Below are 20,331 nucleotides of genomic sequence, written 5' to 3'. Positions count from 1 at the left end.
GGCAGAGCTCATGCCTCCTTCAATGCATGAGAGCCAACTGACCTTCTTGTCACCTGACAGGGGAGAGTTTCCCTGGTTGGACGTAGCGCGTGGAAGGAACACGTTATTCCAACCAGTTCCCTTCCCCTCCATCAGGCGCCCCGGCTGGCCAGGGGGAGGCAGTATAGTGACCAGGATTACTGCATGTTTTTGTGAGGTTACCTACCCTAGGAGACACGGGGAGAACATGCAAACTCCACACAGAAAGGCCCTTTCGCCAACCCCACCTAGGGTATGGGCACTGATGACGCGGAGGAGAGAACACGCCCCCAGCGCCCACAGCGTCCCCTGCGGGAATCGAACCCAGGACCTTCTAGCTGTGAGGCGACAGCACTACCGACTGTGCCACCGTGCCCCCTTTGTATGTTATGTTTCGATTTCTGTCTGTGGGTCTTCCGTTGGGTGGGAAAGCACACTGCACTGTCCCCAGTGCATCATTTAGATGGATGTGGTTCAGTTATTGGCCCATGTTTGCATGTTGATGATGAATTAATGGTTGTAATGTGCCTAAGTGTTTGGCAGAAAATGAGAATTCTGCTGAAAATAACTTGGCTCAGAGTTGCCTCATGTTGCCTTTTTTTTAGCATAGCATGTATTGCACTGGTTATCAACAGGCACGATTACTTATGATTAATTTTAAACAAACAGAGAGGTTTGAAACCAGTGTACTTTGCCCTAGCTGTTTAAATCTATACTGAGTTTGCATCTGTCCAGCATGGCAAAAAAAAACTTTATCGGAGTGAGTTTACAATATTGTCTGACGATAAGACTCTGATCTGATTATCTCCCAGACGATTGGCAATAGCCATGGTAAGGTAAAACTAGTACTTCGGTGCATCTCCTTCCATCGTTTTTGATTGGTTCCCAACAAGTGTCGGCTTGGCTGGCAACTAGCGGATCTTCCCCTCATTTTGTCCGACATCTGTAGTCAAACAGCAGCTGCCGATAGCGTGAGCAAATACACACAGCCTGCAACTTTCTCAGTGTTTCTCAGACATACCAGTCTACAGTATAACCTCTGTGCTTCCCACATGCCTGTGTCTATATTTGAAATACTTTATTTACACTTTTACCCACAATTCTCTCTTGCGCGCTACTCCCAGAAGGCCGTTGAGTTTTTAAGGTAGAACTCGGGGAGTGATTACTTCATGTTGTGCCTTGTTTTGTTTGGGTTGAGCCCGTTTAGTTCCTCTTGGGTTAACTTAAGAGGCTTCCTGGTAGACTTGGATGTGTTTTGTAGTTTCTTGTAAAAGAAAAAAAATTAAATGTTTTCTTCTAGAGAGATCCAACCACTTCACAATTAGAGAGGAGACTTTTGGAGGTGCTCCTCTGTGTTTAAGGGCTTACCAGAGTGATTATAGTCTGTGTTCCTCGTTTGTCTTTCTGATTCCTGGTCTCCCTGTCTCGCTGTTCTGTCTTTTACTCACACTGTCTGTCTTGCTGTCTCTCTCTGTCTTCTTCCTTATGATTTATTCACACTTTGTTGCACTCTGTGTTGTGTGCTGAAAATAGCAGAAATACGAGCTTACAACAAGCATCACATTGCAGCGCGTTATGAGTTTGTAGATCGGCAATTTCCGCGCGTGCCACCAGCATGCAACAGAGCCTAAATAAGGCTGATTACTCCCTCTCTGTCTGTCTCATTACAGACCTCAGCATCAATCCAGCTAAGTGAGACCCACTGCCGTAACCAGTGGTAACCACACATACAGGGGTGTAGGTGTGGCCTGGTCGGGCAGTACATACACAACCTACAATTACATCTTCTTCATTACAAACAAGAGAACCGCTTTTGGTGTGTTGTTGTTGTGTGAACTTAGTACGGCGTGTGCAGCATGCTCAGTGAACTTAGTACGGCGTGTGCAGCATGCTCAGTGAACTTAGTACGGCGTGTGCTGTGCAGCACGCTCAGGACAAATGTGGGATAGGGCGAAGTTTGACAGAGGTCGGAAACTTAATGTTGCAAACTTGATGCTAGAAAACGAATATTGTGAATATTGTCTCTGATTAAATTGGAGTTGGTCAAGATGGCAAGAAGATATGCAGGCTGGAGTGAGGAGGCTGGGTGTTGGTTGCGTACACGTGTGAAGAAGCAAGGCAAATGCCTGTGTTATATAAGTAGTGTGCACTGCAAAATCCTCAGCGTTAATTTAACTCTGAGAGAGCATTAATACGGGTCCATTCGGTTACATTAATACTCTCTCAGAGTGACATGGATAAATGAACACTGAGGATTTTACTGTGTAGTAGCGCGACCGACAGCTGCAGAGTCATTCTGGGCTCACGCCGAACTGTCACCTCTGACACGTCGTATGTAAGGAGGCTGTCAGAAGTGCAAGTCACTCTACTGGCTTGACCCCCTTGTGAAACCTTCTGCCACGCTACCCAACTGCCCCTGGGCCTATACAGTAAAATCATGAGTCTGAGAGTGTTCAAACGCACCCTCAAGGGTCTATTTGGTTAAATCTTTACACTCTTAAGAGTTACAAATGGATAAAGTAACACTGAGGACTTTATGTCTTAGTTGCATACAGTAGGTGAAACAGACAAAAAGACAGAAAGCTAAATGGAGAGAAAGATTGAGTTTGCACACACACGTGCGCACACGCACAGACGTGCGTGTGAAGGTCAGGTGCATGTATCCATTCCTGTAACCTCAAACCATCCCCACTCATCTGTATTTACTCTCACCTGGCCCTAATATGACATAACTAAGCCATAACAGTGGGCTGTGATGGCATTAGAGGAGATTAGCTTCATTAACCGGGGCTAATAAACCACTGAGGTTGAGAGTAAAGCTTACTGGGTCACTGTGTTACCGTGCAGGCCAAGTTCACGTCCATCAGACATCAAAGCTACAGCATGGGAAAGGAGCTGGCGGGATGCACTGTAGCCAGCATAATACTCTGAACCTTAATGAGACCACACAGGAGCCATATTCCATAACACTGAATACTGAAGTCAGTTTTTAGCTGGGAGGGGAGTACCACAAGGTTGTGAAGCCCTCAACTGGGTAGCAAGGTAATGGAGGGTCATTGGCATTTCTCTCTCTCTCTGTGTGTGTGTGTGTGTGTGTGTGTGTGTGTGTGTGTGTGTGTGTGTGTGTGTGTGTGTGTGTGTGTGTGTGTGTGTGTGTGTGTGTGTGTGTGTGTGTGTGTGTGTGTGTGTGTGTGTGTGTGTGTGTGTGTGTGTGTGTGTGTGTGTGTGTGTGTGTGTGTGTGTGTGTGTGTGTGTGTTGTTTGGGTGGGTCGGTGAACGTGTTTACTGTGTGTGTGTATGTTGACAGCTATTCACCTGTTTGCATTCCAGTATCTGGTTGCAGTTTCTTACCTTCTTTCTTCTTCCCTACCCCTCCCTCCCTCTCTCTCTCTCTCTCTCTCTCTCTCTCTCTCTCTCTCTCTCTCTCTCTCTCTCTCTCTCTCTCTCTCTCTCTCTCTCTCTCTCTCTCTCTCTCTCTCTCTCTCGGTTTGTCTCTTTCTGTCAACCCCGTTAGAGAATGTCACACAGCTACACCCAACTCAACATACCACCTCTGCATTCAGCTTGTCTCAGTGTGAAATACGAAAGTACACTCCATAGCTAGTAGCCCAGCGGAAGTCTGTGTGGAAAGAATTGTGGAATTAAAAGGAAATAGCTGTGTAACTTTGCCAGACCCCCCCCCCCCTCTCTCTCTCTCTCTCTCTCTCTCTCTCTCTCTCTCTCTCTCTCTCTTTCTCTCTCTCTCTCTCTCTCACACCTCTGTCCATGTCACTGTGGACACGTTGCCTGTGGAAGACAAATAGCGTTGTCTGTTGTAGACACACGTGACGGTGCCTCAGCTGGTTTCAATGTGTTGCAGAGAGACAGTGTGTGGGTATTTTTCTTTTTCTTTTCTTTTTTCTTTTTTTTTGGAGGGGGTGGGGGGTGTGCCTATACTGTGGATGAGCGACAGAGAAAGAGACCTTTGCGTCAACGATGCTGTACGTCAGTGATGCGTAGACTACATTGAGATATTATGTTGGCGGTGTGATTGCGTTGTTATACTACAACAGTACAGATTGTTGAGATTAATGTTTTTTATCTGGCCTTCTACCGCATTTATCCATGCTGTTGCATATGCGACAACAGCCTATTACAACAGTAATATGTCCTTTACGTGCTCTCAGCAGCATAACATCAGCCACAAATGTGTGTATATATATATTATTGTTGTTGTTGTGTTAACATGTGTACAAATAAGATCACTCTCCTCATTTTGTCTCAATGGCTTTGCTTTCTTTCGTCATGCTTCCCTATGTCATTGTCTCTCTGTTACTCAAACACACACAATGTGTAATACCACAGGATTATGGTTCACGTTCTGTTTTGAGTGGCATGTAATTGTGCTGGTGCTATTGACAGCCAGAAAATGAGCTGCGCATCTGAATTTACAGTCAGTGGAACAACAGGTCCCTCTGTTCTTGCTATGTGTCATTTAACAGCATAGAGCAATCAAATCAATTGCTTTCTAACAGCATGATAGAGAAACACTTTAGGCCGTATGTGTGTGTATGTGTATGTGTGCGTGTGCGTGTGCGTGTGCGAGGGAGGGAGGGAGAGAGAGAGAGAGAGAGAGAGAGAGCAAAAAGTAGAATGGGAAGGAGAGAGAGAGTATATAGGTGTTAATTAAGTAGTACACTGTAAAATCCTGGTTGTGAATGTATCCATTTGTAACAAGAGTAACATTTGTAAACTCTCAGAGTTAAATGAACACAGTTTTTTTTCACTGTGTATATTCTGCTTATAGCTGCTATACATTAGGGCAGAGCAATGGATCCAGTTATTCCCTTCCTCAGATGTCGGAGGCGTAACGTGAGAACAGAAATCTCTCTGATTTATCTGTTACTAATTAGATAATGACACATCAGGCGGTTAACCCTTCATCCTCCTGACGTTTATTTATGGACCAATGAATGTATGCACAGCACCTTGGCATGAGAAAAAAGACTGTTGTGAAAGAAGAATACTGATTAATACAATGAAGTTGAGAATTCGATTTTATGGCATGAAGCAGCAGTTCATCCTGTTTACAGCACACACACACACACACACACACACACACACACACACACACACACACACACACACACACACACACACACACACACACACACACACACACACACACACGCAAACACTTGCAAAAACACACATTATACACAAATGTTTCCCTGTTTTCCTCACTCATACACAGTGAAGTCATCGGTGTTAATGTATCCATTTGTAACTCTGAGAGTGTACAAATGTAACCAAATGGACTTAAATTAACACCGTGGGAGTTGACAGTGTATTGAGTATTTATTTAACACTGACTCCCTGCCAGTCTTTTGACGCGTTAACCCCAGTGTTGAGTTCTTCTCGCATGTGCAAATGAGCTGGAAAAGGTGGTAATTTGTGTCGGCGGGCCCCATATCCCGTCTTCTCTTCAGCACAATTAGTCAGGCATTTAGCAATATGGCAACTGATAAAGCCTGATTGCTCCTTTCCTTCTGCCTTTTAGCTCCACTCAACAGCTTGCTTGGTGGGTGGGAGAGAACGTTTATTTAGGCTTTTTAGTGGATTTTTAAAGCCTAATGGCTAAAGCTGCTGTCTCGGCAGACAGACACAGACTGTTTCCTAGCTACGCCATGAGGGCCGAAGTAGAGAGGAAGTGAACCTCGGAGCTGTTTTTCAGCACCCGGAGCACGCACGCACGCACACACACACACACACACACACACACACACACACACACACACACACACACACACACACACACCCACAGCTCGTACAGGTTAAAGGTAGACACAAAACACAACCGGAAACAAGCATGCACGCACGAATGCACACACTCATTGATGATACGTGCACACAACGCACAAACTGGGATTAGGGCTGCGCGATTATGCCTAAAAACACAATACAGATATTTTTTTTGCAGTAAGATAATTAGGATTGCTGGTGGAAAAATCATCATTTTCTTAATGCCTTTGTTGTTCATTGGAACCATATATCTTTGTTCAAATGGTATGTAATGACCTGTGAATTCATTGTGTCTCTGGGAGCCTGGTGGGTTGGGGAGATGGGTTGCACAAAGTTCTGGTTTTAACCCTTAACCATTCAATCCGGGAAGTGGAACGCGTACTGTGTCATTTTAGAAGCAACAATATAATCAAAGATTTGCACAAATGTTCACGATAAAAAAAAAAAGAGCAGATCTCATAGCGCAGCACTCTGTGCCGTGCTATGAGCTTGTATATCTGCAATTTTTGAATAGCCAATAGTATAAAAATATTGGTTATAGCTCAAATCTAAGGGCAAGATACAACAAATAATAATTAATCAATCAATTGATCAAATAATAATTTATTGATTCATTAAAAAGATGAATAATGGGCGGCAGTGGAGGTAGGGCAGCTGTCTGGGAGCTTGAAGGTTCCCGGTTCAATCCCCAGCTTCTCCTGGCTGAATGTCAAAGTGTCCTTTAGCAAGAAACTGAACCTCTGCCTGATCTGTGGAGCAGGTTGGAGCCTTGCATGCAGGTTATCTCCACTGTCAGTGTATGAATGGTTTGTTTACTCTTTGTAGCAAAAGTAATGTATGATGGTGTTCCGCTGTTGCAGTGTGTGTGAATGGTTGAGTGTGAATTGTGTGAATCACATTTTGAGTGGTCGGAAGACTAGAAAAAGCCATTTATTCATTTTCTGTACCATTTACCGAGTTTCACGATTACATAATTGTAAAACGACAATTGTCCATATTTATTTGATCAATTGTGCAGCCTCCTGAACAATCACGAGAGATCAACCCTTGAAGGTACAAAAATGTTTTCCCTCGACCCTGGAGGGCTGTCACACTGCTGCTTATTACAGTACACGGCTTTCATCAAGGTTGTCTGTTTTTCTCCTGGCGCTTGGCAGGTACGGGCAGGATTCCGTTTCTCATCAATTCAGACACTGTGTAGACTGTGGTGTGATGACAGCAGCACTGGTTAGCATGAAAGACTTTAGGGTGCGGCTTAATTAATGCTTTGCCCAGCGACCATTTCAACGTATAACTTTAGTAATGCCCCGTGACAAAAGTGACAGCTTATTTAGGGAGAGCACCTCAAGGCCAAATACAGCTTGAACCAGTTTTACACCATACAGCGTGTGAAGTAGTTTAGCTTACATAGTGGCTCTTTACCTATTAGAGAGCTTTATTATGAACTGTTCTGTATTCAGAAACAAGATGGGGTCTAATAAAACTTTGGTTTCCATGTGTCTCTGGGACTTCATGTGACCAGTCTATGACATCGTTTATGGCGTCAGTGCCATGAGGTCAGCCATCTCCTTATATTTGGGCATAGTTTCCGCCTACACGCGCGCACGCGCGCACACACACACACACACACACACACACACACACACACACACACACACACACACACACACACACACACACACACACACACACACACACACACACACACACACACACACACACAGACCCTCTTCTAGACAGCTCACCTCCTGCAGAGCCACGGCATAGAAAACAACCCAAGAAAAATGTTTTTTTTAATAGCAAAGCAAAAGTAGATCTTACAGTTGAACTAATGTTACACTACTTTTATTTGTTTATACTGTTTGTATGTACACAAATTGCTTTGTTCCAATATGATCCAGATCAATAGCGCTTCTGCTTTCGTCTGTACACGACACTGTTTGTATTAACATGTACTTTGTTCAGCATGCACAACTGATCAGACAGACGGGAGCCCTTTCCCACGATTAGTCCACAATGCAAAATAAGGGAAGAAATATTGACCGAATCATCATGGCATCACCGCAACCAAAAAAGCTATTCCGGGGAGATAAAACCGGCAGTGTCTCATTAGAGCAGTACTATTCATTAACCTTATTTCTGGAAGAACAGGGCACTTATGGTATTGTTATTGACAATTAGAAATATATTGTTTTGTTCTAAATATCCACAGGTTGACAAACTAGACAAATCTAATGTTCTGGACACTTCTATATTGTGTATCCATAGACATTCTATAGGACTTTGCCTAAGCGTGTTCTATAGAAAGAGTGAGGGAGGGAATGAGAGAATTAGGTGTTTCTGCCTAACGTTTCACCTTTATCACACTTTGGCTTCAGCTGCAGAATAAGCCATCCAGAGTTAGTGGCATTTGAAAATGTAAACAACTGAGAATAAAGCTAAAATATACTGACCTGAGTCAAGGAAGCATGGAGATGACTTTCTTTAGCAAAACTGTTGGGCTGCTATCTAGCTCACCCTGCTCAACTGTGGTGAAACCATTTACCATTCACCATTTATTGCAATGGCGATGTGGCGATGTGACTCTGATTACCTGCGCAAGCAGGACACAGAATCTGAGATCACAAACCCGCCCCGGAGCAGAGAATAAGATACAGTTATTAAATGAAAATAACATTGAACCTTTCAATTAAGATACAATACATAGAATCACAGTACCATCACAGAATCACCCATTAACATGAGAACTAAATGCCACAGGTACAGTAGGAGGCCGGGGAGGTGGAGAGAATTTGAACGCTGACAGCTGTACAACAAAGCTGTGACAGTTAAGCACGAAGAATGAACGGTGAATATTGGACTGCTTAAAAGGACGGCCTGCGTTGCACTGTGGGAATGAGGCCGCGTGTGAGTTAGCTTGCAGCGAATGAGAATGAATTGAGGTTGAACATGCAGAGACATACTGACTTGTGGGTGTATGAATGAATTAACTTGTTAGCGAATTAATGGGGGGGGCTAAGCTCATGAAATTCATAAAAGGAACCATGCCACTAACAATAAATGTTTGTTGGAGGATTGGAGTAAGTCAATAAAAAGGAAATTGACTAAATCAACGGACAACACAATGGCCTGTGACGCACACACAAGTGCATGAGGTTGTTGATGAAATTACCTTATTGACATGGTCTCGCACTGATGCCTGTGTTTCACCCGTGGCAGACAAGGTACTGAGATTGCGACCAAGACATCTACAAGCTCGCCTACATGCCCAGAGAATGGTTTAAGTGGTTAATTATTTCTCAGTAAAAATAACCACGGTGAAGAAGCTATTGTCTAAGCTAAGTGCCGCGCTATGAGCGTATTTTTTTTAAATCGTGATTTTTTTTGCAAATCTTTGAATATAATTTTTTCCAAGCAAGCATTTGTGCGGCACTCTGTGCCACGCTATGAGCTTGTATATCTGCTATTTTTTGGGCGGTGAAACCGCCCCTATAAGTGAGATTTGGAAAAATGTACATTTTCCTGCGCTGTGATCTGGGCCCAGGAAATTTGTACAATTATCCTGCGCTGTGATTGGCCAATCACAATCTATTCAGGACTGTGATTGGCCAGTGTCACATGACACATGTGCATAGCCCTATATAAGCAACCATAACTTGAAAAAAACCATAAATTGGTTTTTTTCAAGTTATGGTTTTGTCCATCATAAAGAGTGTTTCAATAAATGTATTTATTTTTATATAGTTATTTATTTTTTATACATCATTGGTTGACTCCTTTCAGTATTGTAGTTAGCTAGGAATACACCGCCCACTTCACACAGGGTGTGATTTTTTTAATACAGATGTGTTCTCAGTCTTAATGGATTAAGTAAAGCTCAGGATTTTTGCAGTGTGTAGTTACTGTCCAGTTCCTTTTGGCATCCCAGGTCTGCGGTAAATCTTTTGATGGTGGCAGGCAGCTGGAATTTGTTGGACGGGAGAGAGAGAGAGAGAGAGCTGAACAAGCAAAGCTGTAGGAGATGAAGGGTGGGGAGGTGGGAAAGAAGGTAAAGGGGGGAAGACGTCATTAGCCGAGCTGTAAGCTCACCCCGTGGCATCATGGCGCGTTGTAAACTTGTAGATCGGCCATTTTCGCTATTTTGGAAAAATGAATTTGCCTATAATGACATGCCCAAAATAGATACGCCAGGTTGGAAATGGTTAAAGGTTCTATGACATTCATTTTCACTTTTTTTATTTGTTATGTTTTTTGGGGGGTTTTATGACCTCAATTACACCCCAAAAAACTGAACTTTGAACATTCAGTGGATTTTCTGTGGTCTGGGGTTTTCTGAATAATTAGGCTCAAAAGTAATCTGTGATTGCCCCTTGGAGAGTGAAGTCACAGGCCATTAATCCCGCCCACTCTCCTCCTCGCCCCTCCCCTCCCCTATCCTTTCCTTTGGGGGGGGCAGAGCAGAGGCGATGATTGACGGGCAAAATCCCTCAACAGCGACACCTGCAGGCAAAGATTAATTTTTTCATTGCAGTTGAAAAGGCTTTAGAAATGTGAGAGAAAAACACCTGCAATGGCTAACTGGAGTGGAATTTTCAGTTAAAACTTTTTATACACGTTTTAAGGACCATTACAAAGACTTTTAATGTGTTGTAAAACTGAATGTCATGAAACCTTTAACATCACAAAGTGAGAATGTGCACTTTGAAGAGCATGATGGCATCGCCTGTGTTCATAAAATGCAACTGGTGCAGCATGCAATGCCTGTTGGATCGTTTTGTACGTATGTGCTCGTTTATCTGTTGCGCATGGTGTATGTGATTGTGTATGCGGTCGCATTGTGACATAAATGAAAATGGACCTTGTTTTTGTTTGTTTTTTGTGCGTGGAATGTATAGTGCCATGTGAGCTGTGTGAAGTGTGCTTATGTTTGTGGTCCACGTGTGATTGATGCCGCAGCCAAGGAGGATGAGGGGGGAAGGGGGCGGAACGAGAAATCAATGTTACCTTCAGCTGCTTATTTATGGTTGCACCAAATCCCCAGTCTCTCAAGTAGATGAGAATCTGCTCTGCTCTGCTCTGCTCTGCTCTGCTCTGCTCTGCTCTGCTGTGTGTGTGTGTGTGTGTGTGTGTGTGTGTGTGTGTGTGTGTGTGTGTGTGTGTGTGTGTGTGTGTGTGTGTGTGTGTGTGTGTGTGTGTGTGTGTGTGTGTGTGTGTGTGTGTGTGTGTGTGTGTGTGTGTGTGTGTGTGTGTGTGTGTGTGTGTGTGCGTGCGTGCGTGCGTGCGTGCGTGCTGGGGGCGGGAGGGGGGGGGGGGGGTGTTGAGGAGTGGAGGGGTGCATACTGTAGGATAAGGCGTAGTCAGGCCATAACCATGGAATAGCGGAGGCCGAGAGCAGGGACGTCATTTTGGGTCCTAGGGGATGGCAATTACCACCACGTAGCATTCACATTTAACCTCAAATTCAGTTCTTTTATGGGTCTCAATCCATTTATATTTAACAGACTAGTTATAGTGTTATATGTGTTTTCTTGTCTGCAACCATACATTCATTAGACACTTTCAACCTGGTGTCACAAATGTTGGGTATGTCATGCGTTGCATTGTAATGCTTCACAATGCATTATGAGCTTGCAGATTATTAGCTATAAATAGTAGCTATTTTAGCTATATTTGAAATAGGGCTTCAGTGATAATTTTTTTTTTTTACATCCTCTGGATTATTATTTTACGTCTCTGGCGGAGAGAGAGACAGAGAGGGATAGAGTGGAAAGACAAAAAAAGTTGACGTGAAAAGCAGCTGAGCCTGAGTCCTGTCCTGTCATTTTAGTTCTATAGATGCAAGACGTGACAGACAGACAGACGTGTTGACTCCCGCAAGTTCCAAATGCTTCTGCCAAGTGTCTGTAATTCGGAAGTTCATAATGAGTAGTAATTAATAAGACGGATATCCGGTCATTTCCCCACTTCCGTATCCCCTGTGCAGTCACTTAAATAACCCCTACTGGTAAATGAATTAGTTAGCTAGCTGCTGAGCAGGAATGGAATTTTAAAACACATTTTAAAATGGAATACATTCAAAATCATTTTACAAATTAGTAATACTTGCTCATCAGACACCTAAATACTTTTTTTAAATATTGGTGGGAAACATTTGTAATTGGCTAGTTCCATTCCATTGCCTGGTGGGTGCATATTCCTTAGCCCATAGAGGGACAATTCCTACTGTATACAGCTAATGCTATTAAAACAATATTAGATAATTGAGGTCCTTGATCTGCTGTCAGTGTGCACAAGAAATTGTACACTGATCGGCCTGATATCATGCAATATTAGCTGCGGACTGACAGACAGACAGACACACATGATCTCCTGGCAGAGATAATGAACGGTGCCTTTATGGTCGGAGGAAAACAAACAATGAGCTGGACCCAACAGGATGTGTCACCTGATTTACTTGCAGCCAGCCAAAGACTGTCTTCTTCTTTTTTCTCCTAATTCCCATCGGGGTCGCCACAGCGGATCATCTGTTTCCATCTGGTTCTGTTTTTTGTTCTCATCCTCGTTGACTCCTGCCACCTGCATGGCGTCTCTCACCGCATCCATAAACCTCCTCATTAGCCTTCCTCTTCTCAGAATCAGAATCATCTTTATTGTCACATCACAGGTTTGCAGGTGTCAAACAGTGGGTGAAATACGTTTTCACGTTTTTGTTTTCCCCACAACCCTCGGCTCCGCTCTTCAAACACTAACCTCCTCATAACCCCCATGACCAACCTATGTTCCATGGGCGATCGGGCCTTCTGCGCGGGCGCCCTCCCTGCCCACCTGAGAGCATTTTAACAAAGCACAAATGCACACTGGAATGCACACATACGCTGAAATATAAACTGTATGGAAACAGCATTGATTTCCTGTCGCTGTGAATTGTTTGATTTGTGCTTGGATTCCTTCCAGTAAGGGGAGGTTGAAATACATTTTCATAATCAATAAATTGTACACAGAGTACTAGTCAAGCTGTGAGCTGCCTATTATGCAAAAGTGTTTTTTATTTGTTTTTACAAAGTGTCTGTTTTCATAAGCCTAATATTGCCTTAAAATAATAATAATGTGTTTCTTTCCATCTGTCTCTCTCTCAGCTCCCTCAGAACCTCATATTAAAGAGTGCATATCCAGGGACCAGGAGACATTCCGCTGTGTGTGGAGTTCTGGCAGTTTCCAAAACCTCTCTCATCCCGGAGCACTCCGGTTTTTCTATCGAAAGATTGAAAAGTGAGTTAACCACCTCTCTACATTACTGTCAGGCACATGCACAGTGGCACAGTGCTAATCCTACATTAACTCATTAACTGCCATAAATTCTGCTATGGCCCAGCCTGCCATGGACGAGTTTGGACACGTTTATTTAAAAAAAAAAATTCACACAGAACCAGAGATAGCGCGATCCGAAGATGTGCTGCTCCATTCACTCCCTGGTTAACTTATTGCTTAAAAATTGCTTAAAGATTTTTTCATGCGAATAATATTTTTTTTTTTAAAACCTTATAAAGTCAATGCAAGCTTCCACATCAGTTTCGCGGAGCAAAAAAACTGCTTTTATTTATTCGGACCGCAGTCTTTGCGTATATTCGCATAATCGCCGGTGTGTAATGACCTTTACTCTGGCAGTTAAAGAGTTAAAATGTGTGGTCAACTTGTGTCCATCTCAACCGAACCGTTCTAGTGTGCGTGTGCGTGTGCGTGTGCGTGTGCGTGTGCGTGTGCGTGTGTGCGTGTGCGTGTGCATGTGTGTGTGTGTGTGTGTGTGTGTGTGTGTGTGTGTTTGTGTGCGTGCGTGCGTGTTCAAAGTACTCTTTTTTTTAATGACATATACACTCAATTCACAACTGGTAAACAAAGCATCTCTCCTTTCCTTTTCTCTGTTTTCCTTTTCATTGGTTTGTCCCTTTTTCTCAGGGACCCCCCTCACCAATGGCAGGAGTGTCCAAAGTATATTCCATCCGAGAAGGCGTGTTACTTTGACAGGAACCACACAGTCATCTGGAAAACGTACTGTGTGGAGCTACGCACCCGAGAAAACGTCACATATTTCGGTGATGATGACTGTTTCACTGTGTCGAGCATCGGTTAGTAACCCAGCTTAAGGCTCATTTAATACATTGTCACAACCATTTAGAAAAGTGTCAAAATGCGCTTGCAATGCCTTATAACCCTGACTAGGAAACTGCATGGTAGACAGTAAGTAAGCAAGTACATTTACTTGAGCACTGTACTTAAAGGTATCATGACATTCATTTTCACTTTTTTTATTTTCAATGTTTTATTTGGGGTTTTATGACCTCAATTACACCCAAAAAACCTGAACTTAAAACATTCAGTGGATTTTCTGTGGTCTGGGGTTTTCTGAATAATTAGGCTGAAAAGTAATCTGAGCTTGGCCCTTCGACAGTGAGGTCACTGTCGAATAATCCCGCCCACTCTCCTCCTCGCCCCTCCCCTCCCCTATCCTTTCCTTTGGGGGGGGCGGAGCAGAGGCGATGATTGACAGGCAAAATCCCTCACCAGCGACACCCGCAGGCAAAGATTTCTTTTTTCATTGCAGTTGAAAAGGCTTTAGAAATGTGAGAGAAAAACACCTGCCATTGATCACTGGAATGGAATTTTCACTTAAAACTTTTTGTACACTTTTGAAGGACCAGGACAAAGACTTTGAATGTGGTGTAAAAGTGAATGTCATTAAACCTTTAAAGGATGACTTCACCCATTTTCAACCTATCTTCATTCTTCATATAATTGGTCCTCACTAATGTTCATGATAAAATGGAACCCTTTTTTCTACTCTGTCTGTGTCTCATAGGAAGGCTGTGGACACTTCAGAAACCTGCCAACAAGTGATATCATCGTTAGGCAGATTAATTTTTTTCAACCAGATTAAAAGAAATGTATTTAGATTTTTATTAACGCGAGAAAGCATGCTAACTTTCCAGGAATAGAAAGCCTGCAGTTTCTATTAGCTTGGATTCCCCATTGATGATGTCACTGGTAGGCGGGTTTATGACCTCCTCTGAGACACAGAGTGAATAGACAAAAGTTGTACCATATTTCACTCCACTTTTCATATTGGCATATATAAGTTTGGGACTCAAGCTTACAAAAATATATAATTAAAACACAGTGAAAATAGCTGATCTACAAGCTCACAACGTGTCTCACTGCAACACGTTGTGAGCATGTAATGTGAGCAATGCAATGATATAAAAAAAAAGGTAGGCTACTATGTAATTTGTACTTTTGAATACTTGCGTATTTACTAGATTATATGCTTTATCCACCAATGACTAACAGGTGTTTTCATGACTTGACTTGGACCCTCAGTGGTGAAACATTGCTCAGAAAAAGGGTCTAATTTACCCCCCCCCCCTCTCTCTCTCTCTGCTTTGATGGTATTGAAAACCGCCTCACAGAGAAGCATTTTGAAGGATCTGAAAATGCTGCTGCATATCAGCTCTGCCAGACTCAGCAAATGTCACACGCTCTGCATCACAGCAAGTGTCACATATGTTATATCTGGCCATGGTTGTTTTCATGATGAAATGTTGAGATATCTGGACCGGGCGTCTTTATCTGTGTAGCTAACGCTGTGGGATGAGAGATACAGTAGGTCATCTGACAATGTCATAGAAAGAAAGAAAAATAATCAATGTTCATTATGTTCACGTATCATCGGGTTTTCGAAATGCAGCCCTCCACGTGTACGGGTATTCGGGTAATGACTACCAGTGTGTTTTTAGAGATAACCACTAGGTTTTTTTGTTCTACACTGTTGGGCCACCGTAAAATATAGGGGGAATTATATAAATACAATAATAATAATATATAAAATATAATAATGTATACGGCATGGGTTCCCAAACTTTTCAGCCCGCAACCCCAAAATAATGCGGCCATTGACTCGCGACCCCACCCAACACTGGATGTAATTTATGCACATAAACTTGCACGTTCGGTGCGCATTTGTAATGTATTAAAATGTTTTTTTATGACCCAAAATAAATTTGCGACCCCACCGTCAGTGTCCCGCGACCCCAACTTTGGGAACCCCTGGTATACGGTATATACATAAATACAGTATGAACATGGACAACAATGAACAAGTATGAACTATGAACAAGGAAGGCTGTCAGGGATAGATTTAAATACAATTGGAGGAAATTATAAAGAGCAATATAGCACATTTTCAATTGTAAAATGTATTATTATTTTGTCGATGATTTATCAGAAGGATACTTAGGATACTTTAGAAATGCAGTTGTTATTTCATATAGCCGTCTTTTAACCAGATACAGATTCCAATAATGACAAAAGGGACAATTTATCCAGAAGGCTGCAACCCTGCAGTTGTGCACGCCACAGAAAAACTCTAAATGCTGAAAGCTCTCAAGATCAATGGTGTGACAAAAGATAGAGACTGGAGCACATAAGACAGAGATCGTCAATTCTAAGCAAGCTTTGCAAGTGGACATAGACCATTGGGACATGTCCTGTCATGCATTTACCTATTAGATAAACCATAAAGTCATATGATTTGTTGCTCCCTGGCAGTGCATCCAGATCGCATACACAGACGCGTTTCGGAGTCACGCCATCCTAAGCGTGCGAAGCGCGTCCGTATATGCTGTCTGTGCATCCATGAATTAAAAGTACTAGAAGGACTTAGTGCAGTGGTGGAAAGTAACTAAGTACATTTACTTAAGTACTGTACTTGAGTGCAATTTTGAGGTATTTGTACTTTACTTGAGTATTTCCAATTTTCAATACTTTTACTTTTGGTACTTTAAGTACATTTTGATAGCAATACTTTGGTACTTTTACTCAAGTACATTTTTAATTCCGGACTTTTACTTGTAACAGAGTACCGTACTTCTACATTGCAGTATTGATACTTTTACTTAAGTAAAACATTTGAGTACTTTTTACACCTCTGGACTTTGGAATACTGGCTATTATTTTCCTTCTATGAATTTTGGTGTGCCGTGCACCCGGCAAACTGCATTACATACAGACTGAGCGTGCTCGTTTTTTGTTTTCTAGTGCATCCCGATCCCCCGGTGGCCCTGAACTGGACGCTGCTGGACGTGAGTCCCTCTGGTCTGCACTATGACATCATGATCCTTTGGGATCCACCGCCCTCAGCAGATGTCGCGATGGGGTGGATGAGTCTGGTATACGAGGTCCAGTTCAAGAAGATAAACAGCTCTAACTGGGAAGCAGTGAGTCCCTCTCTGTTTATGACTCTCTCTCTCTCTCTCTATTTATGACTCTCTCTCTGTTTATGACTCTGTCTGTCTGTCTGTCTGTCTGTCTGTCTGTCTGTCTGTCTGTCTGTCTGTCTGTCTGTCTGTCTGTCTGTCTGTCTGTCTGTCTGTCTGTCTGTCTGTCTGTCTGTCTGTCTGTCTGTCTGTCTGTCTGTCTGTCTGTCTGTCTCTCTGTCTGCCTGTCTGTCTGTCTGTCTGTCTGTCTGTATCTTTCTCTCTCTCTCTCTCTCTCTCTCTCTCTCTCTCTCTCTCTCTCTTTCTCTCTCTCTCTCTCTCTCTCTCTCTCTCTCTCTCTCTCTCTCTCTCTCTCTCTCTCTCTCTCTCTCTCTCTCTCTCCTCCTACACTTCCAGTACACTACGCTACACTTCATAGGAACACATGCACAGAGGAATGCAGTCACACACACATGTTTACATGGACAAACACATTTAGGTGTGGTCACGGAGGCAAAGTTTCTCGTTTCATCTCCCCTCCCCCTACACTCCACCACACACACACACACACACACACACGCACACGCACACGCACACGCACACGCACACGCACACGCAAAAACACAAATACAAACACATTCATACAACGGCCAGGACTCCTTCACGTGACACACTTCCCAGCAGCCAATGGTCAGTGCAGCTTTGTTGGGGCTGCAGCGGAAGCAGGAACCAGTCCCTCTGGGGAACAGCTTGAAGGAGAAGGAAGGTTTACGGGGTCAGAGGTCATGGATCTCACAAACGGAAATATCCCCAGACCCATAGAATCAGAGTTGTTCTGTCTGACTCTGTGATTGAGTGTCAGACAAACTCAACCTTTGAAACTGTCTTCTAGCCCATAAATACTGTAGCATATCTTCTAGTGTGTTTGAAAAGCCTTTTTGTAAAGGGGCAATTTACAATTGAGGTATTTAGCAGGTGTACAGGTAGTGGGTGACAGGCAACAGTCTTCATCCCACTGCAAATTATTCAGTTATTCTTGCCCTCTAACCTTTTCGCTTTGTGTCTCTGTCCTCTTCACTCTCTCTCTGTCTCTGTCTCTGTCTCTGTATCTCTCTTTCTCTCTCTCTCTCTCTCTCTCTCTCTCTCTCTCTCTCTCTCTCTCTCTCTCTCTCTCTCTCTCTCTCTCTCTCTCTCTCTCTTTCAGGTGGAGGTGCGGAGCAATACCGAAAAGACCATCTATGGCTTGAACATCGGGGAGGAATATGAGGTCCGCATTCGGTCCAGGATGAGTGCCTTCACCAAATTTGGAAACTTTAGTGAATCCATTTTCTTATATGTGCCCGAGGTTCCCTCGTCAGGTAAGAAGTCTGGGCTGGTCTCCTGATTACAAAGTGTTTTTGTGTGTTGTGAGCATACTGTATATTGAGCAACGATGACTGAGCTGGCTCATCCTGTTTTAGTGAGACTGAAAGTTGTTCTTATCCATTTAAACCCTATATATAATTGACTGGAGTTGCCCAGGGTTCTATACTAGCCCCCTTCTTTTTCCCCTCTGCACCTCTACGAAAATAGCCAATCTACAAAGCTCACCGAATGTTTGCCCCTGACACTGTATGGATATATATTGTATTATCAATTATGATACAACTGCTGCTGACGCCATGTTGATGACGTACAGTACATGGGCATACACAAATGGAGTTTCATTGTACACACTGACACATACTACATTGGCGAGATGGCATAATGAAAAGCTCAGCCAATCTAATCAGTGAAGCCAACAGGTCGGGTTGGCCAATAAGGGAAGCCGGTGCCCCCCCCCCCCCAACACACAGAGGTTTGGTGCATCCTCCACAGACCCGCCGACAGACAGATGCATATTTCGGTTCATAGTTTTTCGGTTCTCGGAAACCGTTGGTCTGACCGAATTGCCACTTGACACTGTGACTGCACGCCCCCGGGACACACGCCAAGTTTGAGGTCAACTGATCGGACAGCACCCCGGTTATGCCTGGGAAAGTTACACAGACAGACAAAGATTCTGTGACTTTATAGATAAATATTTTCTTGCGCTTTATGCAAAAGAAAATGTAATAATAATGCAATGCTGATGATGATTATAATGCTGATACTGGATTTTGTTTAATGTTCTTTTATAGATTCATTTCATTTCACACTGGTTCTCATCTTTGGCCTTGTCTGCATGGTCATCCTCATAATGCTGATTGTCTTCTCTCAACAGCACAGGTGAGAAGACACACACACACACACGCACGCACACACACGCATGCACACGCACGCGCGCGCACACACACACACACACACACACACACGCACACGCACACGCACTGTATACATGTACATCTGTAAACTGATGTGATTATCACTCCTCTCATAGATTAATGGTGATTCTGTTGCCACCTGTACCTGTTCCAAAAATTAAAGGCATTGACCCAGATCTCCTCAAGGTGAGTGTTTTAGTGTGCATGTGTGTTCATGTGCAAGTCATCTGATGTCATGTCACACAATCAGTGGCGGAACAACTCAAAGCCGGGCCGGGAGGCACAGCACAGTGATCAGGCCCCCCCTGCGCGCGCAAAATTTTGCGGGTTTTCGGCGGATTCGGTCACTTTTTGGGGGGCTTTTTGTCACTTTATTTCGTTTTAGGGTTAGGGTAGGGTTAGGTTAGGGTTATGTTGTTTAATTCTTATTTTTGCCTGATTTTACCGATTTATTATCTGACGGCCCGGGCCCTCCTGGGTCGCGGGCCCGGAGGCGGCCGCCTCCCTGGCCTCCCCGGACGCTCCGCCACTGCACACAATGTATTTTTTACCCCAGTGAAACAACATTATGAGACAATCAAACGTTCAGTGCAAAAATGTATGAAAATGTTAATGTAGATTCAACATCAAAACATTAATGTCTTGGAAATAAATAACATGCACGGTGATCCATGGTGATATCCTGATATAAAACCGAGAGCCATCTATAGATCTTCTATCTGTAGAGCTGTAGATCTCAAACATGCCCAGCGGGGCACCACGGTTCATATGGTTAATTAAAAACAGATACCATCTCTTATTTAGTGAGAGATAAACAATGCCACGAGCACCCTTGAGGCATAATAAGAGATGAAGTGGGTCCCTCTCTACTATTGTGTTCTGAGTGTGCTGTTGACAAGTGATGTGGGATGTATTTAACACTCTGCCTAGTTTTTCTTTCACAACAAAATTAACCCCTGAACTTCCAAGAAACTCATCATCAAGCCCTGGAAAGAATGAATATC

At 43.4% G+C, this 20,331-nt stretch overlaps 1 protein-coding gene across 1 annotated transcript in view; it reads left to right on the top strand.

Moving 5' to 3' along the window:
- The window catches only part of ghra (growth hormone receptor a), a 48,378-nt gene that overhangs the window by 20,972 nt on the left and 7,075 nt on the right, over positions 1 to 20,331 (top strand). The window contains exons 3-8 of the mRNA XM_080434270.1: positions 12,936 to 13,068; positions 13,753 to 13,922; positions 16,888 to 17,066; positions 18,250 to 18,403; positions 19,205 to 19,292; positions 19,444 to 19,513. Coding sequence (XP_080290396.1) covers positions 12,936 to 13,068; positions 13,753 to 13,922; positions 16,888 to 17,066; positions 18,250 to 18,403; positions 19,205 to 19,292; positions 19,444 to 19,513 — 794 coding nt within the window. The remainder of the gene's footprint in view (positions 1 to 12,935; positions 13,069 to 13,752; positions 13,923 to 16,887; positions 17,067 to 18,249; positions 18,404 to 19,204; positions 19,293 to 19,443; positions 19,514 to 20,331) is intronic.

Source organism: Gymnoscopelus braueri (genome assembly GCF_963280865.1).
Source record: "Gymnoscopelus braueri genome assembly, chromosome: 7".
NCBI lineage: Eukaryota > Metazoa > Chordata > Actinopteri > Myctophiformes > Myctophidae > Gymnoscopelus > Gymnoscopelus braueri.
Note: the sequence above shows the minus strand (reverse complement) of the source record. Positions and strands in the feature narration are given on the sequence as shown.